Source organism: Postia placenta (assembly GCF_002117355.1).
Source record: "Postia placenta MAD-698-R-SB12 unplaced genomic scaffold POSPLAscaffold_5, whole genome shotgun sequence".
NCBI classification, from domain to species: domain Eukaryota; kingdom Fungi; phylum Basidiomycota; class Agaricomycetes; order Polyporales; family Adustoporiaceae; genus Rhodonia; species Rhodonia placenta.
This window is the reverse complement of record NW_020169836.1, coordinates 941785-955232: the sequence shown is the minus strand read 5'-3', so window position 1 is coordinate 955232 and position 13448 is coordinate 941785. Positions and strand designations below refer to the sequence as shown.

Sequence of the window (13448 nt, the reverse complement as noted above, 5' to 3'; positions counted from 1 at the left end):
TGCAAGGAAAGAGGTTTCGTGCAGAGGACACAAAGGGCAAATCGAAGTCAAAGAAATGACTCCGTTTGTATGACCAGGGATATAATTAACACATTGCATACCATTGATGTCCAGTAATATCAAGAGACCTTGTCATTCGCCTTGAGTTTATTCCAATAGGCCTGGCGAAATGCGGGGAGAACAGAGTCCCACCTGGAAACGCCGGCGTCAGATAGGTTACGACGCAAGTGCCAGCTTCACGGATGAGACGCACCACGTCCACACATCGTTCAAGCTACTCTTATCCCTTGACACCTTCGAGTGCTCCAACTTGCCCTGGCTCACGAAGAAATCTATGAGCATCTCCAGATAGTCGTAATCGGCAATCGTGTAGCCATGCTGTAGCACGCCCGTCCTCGTGTTGTTGTACGACATTCTGAACGTAGTCATGTTCCCACCATGCGCTATAATGAGTTTCCAGCTGCACTCTGCCGCAGGGTGCCACGTAATCGGGACCGAGGATGGCGATGGCGGAGGAGGGTCCCGAATGCCCGCGGTGTTCAAGCGGATCACCCAGCTCTTGCTATCTATCGTCCACCGTGTCTGTCCGAGGTAAAAATGATTTTCAAGCGATGCTTGGCCTTCATCTGTCTGCAGGAGCAGCGGCGATCCCGAAGCGATGACACGCCAGCCTCTGCGGGAGTATTTGCTCAAAGCGACGCCTTGATAATCGTTGGCGTCGATAGTCAAGGATTCGCGCCGCTCAAAGGTCGCATACGGATATAGCGAATAAGCTGCGTTGTAGGCAATGAGGTTGAGCACACATGCTGGAGCGTTGCATAAATGTCAGCGGACGGCATGTAAAGGAGCCTTGACGTGTCTCTCACTCGAGTGGTACTCCAAGATACATTGAAAGGGTGTAGCCTTGGGAACAATGATCTGCACCTTCAAAAGGCTAGGGCTGTTGTTCGGTTGGACGAATGTGTACACTTCTAAGATGGAATTGAGTTTGTACTTCTGCAGGTGCTCTGCGTCGATTGTGTCCAGCTGATCACCAACCACAGGAAAGTTATCAAGTTGATCGCTCAGTTCCATCATGGAAAACTTTCTCTCCGAGGCTTGCTCAAAACTTGACTGTTGCTGCGAGTTGGGCCTGAATACGTAGCCATCATTCATCAAAAAGTCTCCGAGCTCCCGCACGCTAGACTCAGGTGTGTAGATGTCTAGGTCCGCTTCAGGATAGAATGTCCTGTCAAAGAACTGCAACGCAAAGGACCCCGAGATCAGGGCACTCGTCCGAGCTTGCAGGTTGCGGAACGCAATAGGATCGGACACGAAGCGCGAGAGGGAGCGGTTGATATCGAATGCACGATAGGAGAAGTCTTCAATTGCGGCGAAAGTCGACTTGCTCGTTCGTCCTACGCGGATAAGTGACGCGGGAGACAGGTGGCAGAATATCTTGTCGTAGACAAGATGCCGGCTGAAGGCGTTGGTCACGTCAGCAGGAGTCTGATCTCTTTGCATTGCGTTTGGTGAGGACCTAGCGTAGACAGTTTTAAGTCTACATGAAAGCTTGCCGTCGAGACTCGAGCTGAAACGCTTACATCGTTGCTGTCCACTTTGAATACCCAAATCGGAGTAGCTAGGAAGGCTTGTTCAAGTACGATGTTTACACTGAGTATCAAGATACTTATAAACAAAGAGCAAGCACTTAGTGCCTTGCGCTCCCAGTGTAGTCCCTGGCGGAACAGAACAAGGAGTAACTAGCGCGAGGAGACCCACCCACAGATACCAGGTTCGGACCGTCCAATAGAATCGGACACTCTGAGACGACTCCGAAAGGACCGACGCGAACCGGTCAATGACAATTCTTGACTGTGGCTAAATCTATAGTATGGATTGAAACTAAAAATGACAGAATACATTCGTGTTTGATTCATCTTGTAGCCAGCAAACGCGCAATAATTCCAGCGTAGAATAAACGGCAATAAGTATGGTATGCGGTCATGTGACCCGCTATCAAACCAGTGTTGTGCGTCCGCCGTCCGGAAATTCCAACTTGGACGTGGCTTTCACTGGCAGAAGGTTCACGTTTACTGCTTTCTGCGACGGATGAATAATGCTGAAGATTTACCGCCATGTCATGCAAGGCAGCGAAAACTCAAACGTCCAGAGATTTTCGAATTCCTTGTCAAGGTTCAGTCAATGAAGTTTCCAGATGTGTACAGCGGTATAGTACTTGCTCCGCTCCCAGAGATGACTTTGACTCCAGGATGCAAACGTCCTCTGAGTCCCTTGCAACCCTCACGATCTGGATCCATTACAATCGGATATTTCCACGTGTATCTAGTGCTTTGAACTGGGCCCAGTACAAAAGTAGCCGGCTACGCAGCTTTATTCTAGCTAGCGACGAGCCCACATGGCCTAGGACCCACCATGATAATTCAATGATTGTCCACATTCCATCGGGTAATCGGCCTAGAGCTCTCTGCCCAGAATATTCAGTGCTCAGCAGCGCTGGCTTTTGGTACATACTAGGCGTCTTCATGATCTGCAACGTACGTACTACGCCTGGAGTACCCTTCTTTCATTGACACGCGCTCAGCTGCAGGTGTAATCTAAAAGGCCTCACCGTGACTAGCGCTCTATGCAGTGTCGTCTAGTCATCACTCTTCAACCCAGGAATCGCATCATGGCCGACCGGGACTGTAGCTCGCTGAAACAGTCAAACATGTCATGGGCCCTGGAGAGTGCGTTAGCTGAAAGCGTTAATCATGGCTCATTCGCAGACGTAGAGCTCTCCTTGTTCAGCCGCCGCCTCGCACCTGGCAAGGTTGGACATCCTCGTCCGGTGTATGCCAACAGCGTTGTTCTGAAACGCACATCGCCGTACTTCCACGGTCGTGAGCACCGCATTTCCTTTGACTTCATAAATCAGGCTCATGCGAGAGCGGGATCCCATGTCAGTTTTGGAAGGCGGTTTCGTCGAGGGGGATGTCAACGCTGGATTACCATCGTTTCCCATTTCCACGGATGAGTATGGCTATGAATCAGACAGCGACCTGGAAGATGACGGGATCGACGAAAACGACGTCGAAAACGAGCACGAGATGGCACAGAGATCACGAGACTCATCGCCGTCTCCGCAGCTAGAAGATGGCAATCGCAAGGGGAAGGAGATTGCTCGTAGCCACTCTATCCCTGCCCGAGAAGCCTCGAGACGTAGCCTTCGCCGGATCATGATAAAGGACTCTGCATTCAACACGTAGGCAGCCACCACTGTCGGATGGATCTTCACGCTGACATTCTGAATTAGGTGGCAATGGGTGGTCGTATATATGTACACTGGACAGGTGGTATTTGCACCGCTCAAGTCACAAGGCCTGGACGACAGGGCATCGCAAAGAGCTCAGTATCGTTCTAATTTCCCGTACCACCCCCTTCCGTGCTCCCCAAAGTCGATGTATCGCTTGGCTGATATAGTATGTACTGAACGTCTATGTTATCAATGAATCCGATCAATTACTTTAACACAGCTCGGACTCGATGCTCTGAAGACGCGCGCCTTTGCTGATTTCAAGGCCAAGCTGTCAAAAGCAAACATCTACACTGAACTATTCACCAAGTTCTCATCGAGGCAAGTCTCTGCACAAATTGCGACGATAAACATACCCTGATCGATCTTCGTTACTAGGAACGATGCAGTCTTACGCGCCGGGATCAACTTCTTCGAAGATTATTGTATGAACACTGGCGCCTTGCCCCAGTTGCAGCGACAGCTAGAAATCATCGCTGTGGGAGATTCCACGCATGGCGTCCCTGTTGTGATATCTTTGTTCAAAGCTTGCCTTGGCCGCAAGAAGAGGTCCCTGCCTGCAACCGCGGTTTCTACTTGGGAATATGGATCAGAAGAGAATGTTGCACCGATAGATGGCTCACTGGACGGTATCTCCAGCTCTGCGCGGGCTCTGAAGGGGACTGGGAAATCCGGGTAATAATATGTGCCTCTCCTTTTGTACCCTGACCCCCACCCCATGATGTGAATACACTGGATGCTTTCCCATATGATCTGGACGATTTGTAGATGCAAGCTGGACTCTGAAATAGACCCATTATGTTGGGCTGTGCTATTTTGCAGAAGAATTGCGCCTAGAGGGAAAATGTTACTCACAAGTGACGAATGAGGGTAGGAATGACGGGAATGAGGTAGGATCGTACGAAGAGAGCGGAGCTCGAACGCAATCGCATTCAGATTTCGGACCCCTGCAGGAAGGCATCCACTCATACTTATCAGGCGCCTTTTCTCCTTTTAATATATAATTGATCCGGGGTTGATGCGACCCAACTTGTTCCCGAGGCATGCCCGACAGGGCGTCTCCCGCGACTCATAAATTGTGCTGCATGCAGACTTTGCATGAATTTCCTGAATCTTGATGCACGCACACATACTTGTTCTGTGATCCTCAACTCAAGAGACGACTTCAAGGTACATAGGCCCTTGTACCTCGCAATTATTTCCTTCGGACACTTCTACACGTACATAGCGATTTGAACGGGTCCCAGAGGTTGCCGGCTACGCAGCTTCGGCCCATCTAGCGACGATTTCGCATCGCTTGGGACACACTGCGGCGACCTTCCACTAGATCTGGGCCTTCAATTGTCATATGTACAAACATAAATGGGCGTAGAGTTACTGTGCCGAGCACTCAGTACTCAGGAGCGTTGGCGTTTTACATAACAGACGTTTCCATCTTCTGAAACGTGTAGCACCGTACGTACTACGCCTTGAGTCCTCTTTAATTATTGATGAGCACGCGGTCGCAATCACCATGATAAAATCCCCACGGCGATACAGAATGCACCGTTCAGTACCTTCCGGCCGTCACACTCCTGGTCTGTATAATCCAGGGATAGCATAATGAGCAACGTCTTCAGCTCGTCGAAACAGTCAAACATACCGTGGACCCTGGAGAGTGCGCTTGCTGCAAGCGTCAGTGATGGCTCATTCGCAGACGTAGAGCTCTCCTTGTTTAGTCGCCGCCTCGCAGCTGGCAAGGTTGGACATCCCCGTCCGGTGTACGCCAACAGCGCTGTTTTGAAACGCGCGTCGTCGTACTTCCATGGTCGTGAGTACCATCTATTTCAACGCTTAGATATCAGACTGACACAACAGCGGGACTCCTTGTTAGTTTTAGAGGGCGGATTTGTTGAGGGGGACGTCTACGCCGGATCGCCATCGTTCCCCACTTCGACGGATGAGTATGACTACGAATCAGACAGCGACCTGGAGGATGACGGGATCGACGAAACCGACGTCGAAAACGAGCGCGAAGTGGCACGGGGCTCTGAAGACGCGCCGCCATCCCCGCAAGCAGGGGATGAAACGCGCAAAGGGAAAGAGATCGCTCGTCCTCATTCTACTCCCGCACGTGAGACCTCGAGACCTGGCCTCCGGCGGGTCATGATCAAGAACTCTGCATTCAATACGTAAGTGGTCAGTGCCGCCGGACGCCGAGGATGTTCAAGCTCACATCTCGGCCAGGTGGCAGTGGGTGATCGTATATATGTACACTGGACAAGTAGTATTCGCGCAGCTCAAGTCACAAGGCCTCGACGACAGAGCATCGCACAGAGCTCAATATCGCTCCAACTTCCCCAACCATCCGCTTCCGTGCTCACCGAAGTCGATGTATCGTTTGGCTGATATAGTATGTACCGCACAAATGTCTCCTCACTAAATCCGATCTCTTACTTCGGTGCAGCTCGGACTCGATGATCTGAAGACGCGTGCCATTGCCGATTTTGAGACCAAGCTATCAATGGCAAACATATACACTGAATTATTCACGAAGTTCTCGTCGAGGCTTGTCTCCACACATAATGTTACGATGAGCGTCGTCTGATTTTCTTACGTTACTAGAAACGATGCAATCCTACACGCCGGGATCACTTTCTTCGAAGACCATTGTATGGATACCAGCGCCTTACCCCCGCTCCAGCGTAAATTGGAACTCATTTCTGCGGGAGACTTCACGCATGGCGTCCCCGTTGTGCTGTCTCTGTTCAATGCCTGCATTTCCATTAACAAGAAGAAAAAGACATCCCCATCTGCGAGTAAGCCGCCCAAGGCTCCTGAACATCCGGACACCGGATCTCCTGCAGAATCAGAGAAGCTGCCCAAAGGGCCGACATCAGGCGGGGTTGGCGGTGGACTTTTTGCTACAAGCAGTGGGACTTCGAGTCAAGGCGGTTCAGTGTTTGGTCAAAGCAATGGAGCTTTTGGTCAAAAGGCTAAGTCTAGGAGCTGATACTTGTATTCCCCTTTACATTGATCAACGTACCCACTGTGTATAGTGAATTCACTGTACAGAGTGCGCGCACGCAACGTAGTCCATTGTTCTCGAAAACAATAGGTCGTTAGATGGTACATGCATATGTGTGACTGGCTGCGCCTCCCATGTAGACATCTGGAATGAAGAATTTTGTAGTGCTGTAGTGAGTGCATTCGGCGAATGACTGAAAGCGGACGTACTTCTTGTACCACAAGAATGCTGGCTCGATTTCCGATTCTTGTCTCCGGACGATTATCTTTGAGAGGCAATGAACACCCCCGTTCAAACCTTCGTAGATCCGCCGTAAGTTACTTGGGCCGAACACGACCGCGCTTTAACGGACATTTGTCAGTGGAGGCGCTTCCGCGCGCTTTCTCGCCACTTGTACGCGCGATCTCGTCATGCTGCCGCAAGCGAGGCTGACACCGCCTGCTCTCGCTCCGATTCCAAAAGCATCTCTGGTATAAATCTCCAGTCCTCTCCTTCAGCGTGCCTACATACCTCCTACCCCACTCTTGACTGCCATGTCGCCGGCTCTGTTCAACGGATCAACCAACAACCATTCTAACGGGATCAATGTATTTGCCAAGCAGACACCCGATGGCTTTGGGACGCGAGCGATCCATGTTGGCTCGGAGGCGGATCCTCAGACTGGGGCCGTCATCCCCTCCATCTCGTTGAGTACAACATACAAGCAGGACGGGGTCGGGCACCATAAGGTTAGCGTTTTCGATTATTATGTATGAGCGCGTTGGCCGGGACTCAAGTCTCAGGGTGCCTCGTGTGTTGTTGACTTGGACATTCTCGTCGACTGAGCTTGCTATGTTCGACGGCGGGCAGGGTGTTTTGTCGATCGCTCGATCTCCGAGAGTGCGGAGTCTGGTTTTTCTCGAACGCGTGGCTCACCACACACATCCCTTGACTGGTGCTAACCATTATAACCCAGGGCTTTGAGTATTCACGCTCAGGCAACCCGAATCGGAACGCCCTTGAGACTACACTTGCGTCCTTGGAGTCTGGCGGCGCCCATGCACTCGCGTTTTCCTCGGGTTCGGCCACGACTGCAACGATATTGCAGTCTTTGGGTCCCAATGCACACGTCGTCAGCGTGAATGATGTTTATGGGGGAACATTCCGCTACATGGCGCGCGTAGCGAGCGAGAACCAGGGCCTTGAAACCACATTCGTCGATTTGGAGAATGCAGATGATGAGACTATCCTCGCGACATTCCGTCCGAACACCAAGGTGCGATCTCCGCGAGTTTTGTCAACTACTGTTGCTCACTTGCACCGCAGCTAGTCTGGATAGAGTCCCCAACCAACCCCACGCTCCGCCTCATCGACATCCCGCGTATCGTCTCCCTCGCACGCTCTGTCCCGTCCTCGCCCCTCGTGCTTGTCGACAACACCTTCCTCTCGCCTTACTACTCCTCGCCCCTCCTGCAAGGCGCCGACGTCGTCCTGCACAGCCTGACCAAGTACGTCAACGGGCACTCGGATGTCGTCATGGGCGCCCTGATCCTGCCCGCACACCACGCCGCGCTTACAGAAAAGCTGCGCTTCCTGCAAAACGCGATCGGGGCCGTGCCGAGCGCGTACGACTGCTGGCTCGCGCAGCGCGGCGCCAAGACGCTCCACCTGCGCATGAAGGCGCACGGCACGAACGCACTGGCGGTAGCGCGCGCGCTGCAGCGCTCGCCGCTCGTCGAGGAGGTGATCTACCCCGGGCTCGCGAGCCACCCGCGCCACGAGCTCGCGTACCGCTCGTTGTCACCGCACGCGCGCAAATTTGTCGACGCGTATGTCGTGCAAGAAGGCGACGGCGCCGGCGGGTTCCCGTATGGCGGGATGATCTCGTTCCGGATACGCGGCGGCGCGGAGGAGGCCGACCGGTTCTTGAGGACGACGCGCCTGTTCACGCTGGCGGAGTCGCTGGGCGGCGTAGAGAGCCTTGCGGAGCTTCCTGCGCAGATGACGCACGGGAGCATCCCTCCTGCTGAGAGGGCTCTGTTGGGCATTGGCGACAACCTCATACGTCTATCCGTCGGGGTTGAAGAGGCGGAGGACCTGGTCGCAGACATTGAACAGGCGTTGCAAGCGGCTGCTACTTCCCAAGTCGCGTAATTCGTATTGTATATCATTGTGTTGTAATGCATGTATTGTAATTGAGGGAATGTCTAGACGGGCGAGAATACACATTTGAAGTTAGACCAACAGCTCTCACTCGATAGTACAGGCATTACTGACGACTACATGCAGTAAGTAATTTACCATTTGTGGGTGAAGGAATCGTCTGCTACGGACTCCTTCCAGATACTCATAGTAGAAGCCTGCTCTTGCTGACCTCTTCAATGTTCTGTGCGATTTGAACTGTGGGCCATCCAAAAAGCCGCTGTATCTAGACCCGTCGCGTAAGTTGCAGACGTGTCGCCACTCTCAGGACACCTTACGGAATGAAGCCAGGCTTGCCAAGAAAGTTCTTGTTTGTACTTCTGTGCGAGTAGGATGTGTAAGTGCTCTCAGCTGATTGAACTCTTCCAACTCGTCTCGCCGGACTCGTACTCACGGGCGATAGGATGAAGACAGCCGCGGCGCGTTAGAGTTAGTCAACAGTATCATGCCTAAATTGTATTACAACGTTTGACGTTTAGTGACACGGGGGTGTTGCATCGTTTTGGGATCCACAGTAACGAAACACCTTGGACAAAGATCCACAGAGTGCACACGGATTAATGATTTACGAGAAGAACGGTCCCCCATGTTGACAGCCCATAACGGCGTCTGAGTAACCTCGATGCTGTCCATATGAGCTTCAGCTGGAGAGCGAAGAATGGCGGGGATATACATCTGGGCTTCAGACGCGTCGCCGGAAAATCATTGTTTTCCTCCAAGAGATGGATCTGTGAGAGACGAGTGAACAGCATCCGCGGTTCTCTTCGGGCGATCTGCCCAGTGTAGTACTCTCCGCAGCTGGTGACTTACAACTCTCGACGTCATTGGACGAAGGGTCATAGTAACCCACGGCAAAGCTGCTGTCGGCTGTCATAATGATTTCACGCAGAGACTTTCGAGCATTCGACCTGTAGAAGAAGTGAGGTCAGAATTGAACCCAACGTTCGCAAACACGGGATGAAACTTGCATCGCAATAAAGGAGTTCACGTGGACTGCAGACTGCAGAATTTCAGTTGATTAGTACATGATAATGCACCGCAAACGAGCTGTATTGGCCACACATTTGGTTAGCGAAACGTCGATGGCGGCCACAGCGTAAGTATGAGGGCCTTCGTCTCAATGCCCTAGATAACATCTTCCTCTCTACCTACTTCCAGCCATGTCTTTATGGTAGTTGAATTAGTTACATGTCTCATACGTGTTAAGTCTGTCGACCAGCTGGCTGCATTACCATATGACCGGCAGCATGGGGTAGCTCAAGAGGTATGTGCCTACGGTCGGAAGTTTCCGCAGCAAGGTTTATCCTTTTGTTAACAATAGCGCAACTACGAGTAGGCACCTTGAAGCTCAAGCTCGCTACACGACAGGTGCGATCGAATAGTGCGACCTCTGCCGCTTACTCGCACTCATGTTTGGAGCGCCGCCTCAAAGAACCAACGTCACGGTAAGGGGCGTTGGAAAGTAGATTTCACGTTCTCGATTGACCTATCACTCACTGAATGTGTCGAGCTGGGAACCTGTTCGGATGGCGTTGTCGGATTGCCATGACCGGCAAAGACCACCACGGAGTTTCTGGGAAGGACCGCCACGGGGTCAGCCGGAGAGACCGCCGTGAGACTATCTACAGGATTTGTGAGGTCACGCAGACTAGTGTAAGGCGAATAAATCGGTGTAAATTACCCTGTACTTTTTTACAGGTAATTTACAGGTAATTTACAATTTATTACAAGGGTGTCCATTGAGAGGTGTAAATAATGTAAATAAGGGTGTGTCACGTATTAGACCCACCCGGGGAGCCACTGCTTGGGCTGACAATCTCTTGTGCCTCTTGCACCAGCTTCCGGGCAGAGCCAAACACGCAGCTTCTTGGACCTTGATATCTGTATAAACCCATTTATAAACTTTAATGAACTGTTTTTACTTCTGCTATTCATTATTCATACTAATTGGTGTCTTGGACGTTCCCACGGTGCCACACTCGAGCCCAATTTGGCAGTAGTGCGCTTCTACAATACCAAAAGCACCACCTTGCAAGTGACAAGAAGAACATACAAGTTTTGTTGCCAAAACTTTTGAGCAGATGCCATCAATTTTTTGGATTGGCTTGATGATCCTACTACAGTTATCTGGGAAGAATCAACTTGAGTTTCTCACTCCCAATGAAGTAACACTTGATGATCTGAACATTCTAGGGATGCTTGTGACATCACCAATGCCATCTAGAACTGATAGCATACATATATTCAGCCTTGTGTGCTTGTGTGTGATGTGTGTGCTCCTGAAGACTTTCATACATTTCTTAACTTTGTTTACCATTTGTTTACTGTTTTTTACATGCTGGAAAACATCACGTGCTAGGAAGGATCACGTGTGTTGAGGTCCCATGACTAAGTGTAATTTACATATTTTACCATGTAAAAAACTGGGTCCCAAACTTGGGTCAGTAAATAACCATATCATACATGCCGATGAATTATTTGCCCTACACTAACGCAGACGAGACACCATGGGGTGATCTGGACGAGCATGGGAGTCGGGACCGCCGCTAAGGGTGCCTGCGCGGGATTTCCGAATGAGTCTGGCCAAAATGCCTGTCAGCGTACCTACCATGTATGATATGGAAAGGATTGAGACAAGACGCACTCGGCCATGGCCTCCACCTCCTCTAAGAAACCACGCGGGTCCAAGAACTCCTTGACCTCGGTCAGGTCGAACGAAAAGTCAACTAGAGGTATGATATCGACGTCAATGTGCGAGAAATCGGGGACGAAAAGGCTCTCAAAGAGCAGGTCAACGGTATCCATGCTGCTGGCGTCGTCGTCGCTATAGGGAGTGGAAGGCGAGACATCATCGTCGGACAGCGAGTCGGGAGTATCGTCACCAGAGACTTGAGAACTAATATCATTGTCCGTTGCCAATTCTTCGAGAGGTTCCTGGCTGTGATCTGTCGTCTTGAGCCAATCTTCCACTTTCACGACTCCATCCGCTTCTACAACGGTATCTGGCGCGACTTCAGACGCCAATGCAACAGGTTCGATCTTCGCTGGCGGATTAGCTGGGAAGATCATGCGAGAGTCAGTGAACGCCAGCTTTCGATGAGAGTGAGCAATCTCGACCTTGCTCAATGAGAATATCACGCTTCTCCTGGTCCTCATTTGTCTAACATTGATGATCATATATGTCCTTCATCGTGATCTCCCAAGCATCGCTATAATCAATGCGGCGATACGGGAAACGGACAGTTGTGTAGGCCCACGTATGCAGGTAGAAGTTCGCGAACGGAAAAGGCTTGGTAGGCCGAGAGGGTCTGCGACCTGCAGGATGCTCGGTTGCCGGGAAGATCGGGACGCACATATCCGAGGTGATGAACTGCTCAGGTTCATCCTTAGGCATACCCAGTCCAGCGAGCCTCACAAAGCATCTATGCCATGGGCGATCAGGCATAGGAAAATCAGTATTCTATGTAGCTATCAGTACCGTTGTCACTATTGCAAATGTCCGGTGGACGCACGGTGGCCACATAGGCTACGTATTTGCCCGGGGACAGCTGGCCCACGGCGGCATGCAGAATAGGGTTGTCAAAGTGCTGCACCATCTTGACTGGATCCAACCACAGGACAAGGTAGAGGCCCTTTGGCGGTACAACGCCGGTGGTGGGCCTGTGCGAGCTCATCATAGTGTTGAGGTGCATGAGAGACTCCCAAATGTGTTTTAGTCACGGCCAGGCGAAATATCGGGCTGAGCCTTGACCACATATCATAAGATCGTCTCTGATCGGCCGATGTTGGAAACTCAGAATCCCTGACTGGTCCCAGTCTTGACCATAAGAATTGAGGCAATGTTATGTATTAAGACATAAAATTCTCCCGGCCTGCTAAGCTAGCAGCGTGAGTAGATAATGTCATTTGGAATCGCAAATCGGTCAAATCAGATAAGCTTCCTGCCCGGGCCAAACCACCCTGACGCGCGCCCCGGCACTCGTTTTGGTCCGCCCCCGTCAGTGATCCGGTTCTAGCTGCCGGAGATCCTGTCCCGCCTGCCGCACAATCCTGTCATGAGTAGAGTACACTCCTGTCCACACATTGAAGAATGGCTCACTCTCTTCATCAGATATTACGCTTATTGGACTATTCAAACCCTCCAAATAACCCCTATATATTAAAAATACTACATGTAGTACTTCGCATCCCGTACGTCCCATCTCGCTCGGGTGTCCTCTCGGGCGAGCGCCAGTGGGCCAACGCACGTGAGAACCGGCGACCGTCGCCGATTAGTCAGGTCTAAGAACCATTTATAGATGTCTAAGTGGGGCGCCCGCAGTAGCTACCCTTGATATCAAATGCGTAGCCTCACCGGTGGTTTGACATTTTATCGGGTGATCATTGAGAAATAGTATAAACGTATTATTGCTTGGAGTGTATGCTAGCAGACCCTTCAGGATGCTTGCATGACATAATCGCCACTTCGAGCACATTTCGAGTGCGCATGAAGCTGAAAGTTCACTGAGGTGGGCTAGCTAAGGAAACATGAGATAATTTGCTGTATGCATTTTTCATAGGCTCTGTTTGTGTTCCAAAGTCAGTGGTCGGATGTTCGAAACAATCCACGGCGAGGGAGAGCTGTTTCTAATTGTGTGGACCGGTGTGCAACCTTGATTTGACAGATGCGGTAGATGAAATGACCGGATTGTGTAATCGGGTGACATTATCTATTTTCGCAAGCTAGCATACAATGCCGATTGCATCCACATACTCTTGGCTGGTTCAAATTCTATTTCAGCACGTCAACGTTGAACTCATTTCGTGCGTCCGTGTTGACATGGGATGAGTATAGTGCAATCAAATATTGTATAACCACCCGCAAAATATCTGCGTTGCACTACAACGTTTGACGTCTATTTATAGATGAGTTTTGTAACCTTTCGAATACATCCATGGGAGTTAGACAACCTGAACATGGATTAC

The 13448-nt window shown here is 51.0% G+C and overlaps 6 protein-coding genes across 6 annotated transcripts; 4 read left to right on the top strand and 2 right to left on the bottom strand.

The window, feature by feature from the left end:
* Positions 1-216: 216 nt before the first annotated feature.
* On the bottom strand, positions 217-1503 carry POSPLADRAFT_1140017 (hypothetical protein; the record flags this gene model as incomplete). The annotated part of the gene is made up of 2 exons (XM_024485118.1): positions 217-806; positions 867-1503. The coding sequence occupies 2 exons, from the start codon at positions 1501-1503 to the stop codon at positions 217-219; spliced, it is 1227 nt and encodes a 408-aa protein (XP_024340180.1).
* A 1081-nt stretch (positions 1504-2584) lies between these two features.
* On the top strand, positions 2585-4043 carry POSPLADRAFT_1039520 (hypothetical protein). Its single transcript, XM_024477559.1, has 5 exons — positions 2585-2882; positions 2947-3244; positions 3296-3461; positions 3516-3616; positions 3674-4043. The coding sequence occupies exons 1-5, from the start codon at positions 2672-2674 to the stop codon at positions 3972-3974; spliced, it is 1077 nt and encodes a 358-aa protein (XP_024340179.1). The 5' UTR covers positions 2585-2671; the 3' UTR covers positions 3975-4043.
* Positions 4044-4897: 854 nt separating this feature from the next.
* On the top strand, positions 4898-6287 carry POSPLADRAFT_1045720 (hypothetical protein; the record flags this gene model as incomplete). The annotated part of the gene is made up of 3 exons (XM_024478841.1): positions 4898-5105; positions 5169-5466; positions 5900-6287. The coding sequence occupies 3 exons, from the start codon at positions 4898-4900 to the stop codon at positions 6285-6287; spliced, it is 894 nt and encodes a 297-aa protein (XP_024340178.1).
* Positions 6288-6835: 548 nt separating this feature from the next.
* POSPLADRAFT_1139053 (hypothetical protein) lies at positions 6836-8435 on the top strand (the record flags this gene model as incomplete). Its single annotated transcript, XM_024484989.1, has 3 exons — positions 6836-7030; positions 7258-7557; positions 7608-8435. The coding sequence occupies 3 exons, from the start codon at positions 6836-6838 to the stop codon at positions 8433-8435; spliced, it is 1323 nt and encodes a 440-aa protein (XP_024340177.1).
* Positions 8436-9608: 1173 nt separating this feature from the next.
* Positions 9609-12160, bottom strand: POSPLADRAFT_1140290 (hypothetical protein; the record flags this gene model as incomplete). Its single annotated transcript, XM_024485153.1, has 7 exons — positions 9609-9647; positions 9981-10105; positions 10273-10364; positions 11128-11539; positions 11725-11798; positions 11837-11943; positions 11996-12160. 7 exons carry the CDS (start codon positions 12158-12160, stop codon positions 9609-9611), a joined length of 1014 nt encoding a protein of 337 aa, XP_024340176.1.
* Positions 12161-12382: 222 nt separating this feature from the next.
* On the top strand, positions 12383-13139 carry POSPLADRAFT_1138904 (hypothetical protein; the record flags this gene model as incomplete). Its single annotated transcript, XM_024484963.1, has 2 exons — positions 12383-12480; positions 13043-13139. The coding sequence occupies 2 exons, from the start codon at positions 12383-12385 to the stop codon at positions 13137-13139; spliced, it is 195 nt and encodes a 64-aa protein (XP_024340175.1).
* Between the last annotated feature and the right edge of the window lie 309 nt (positions 13140-13448).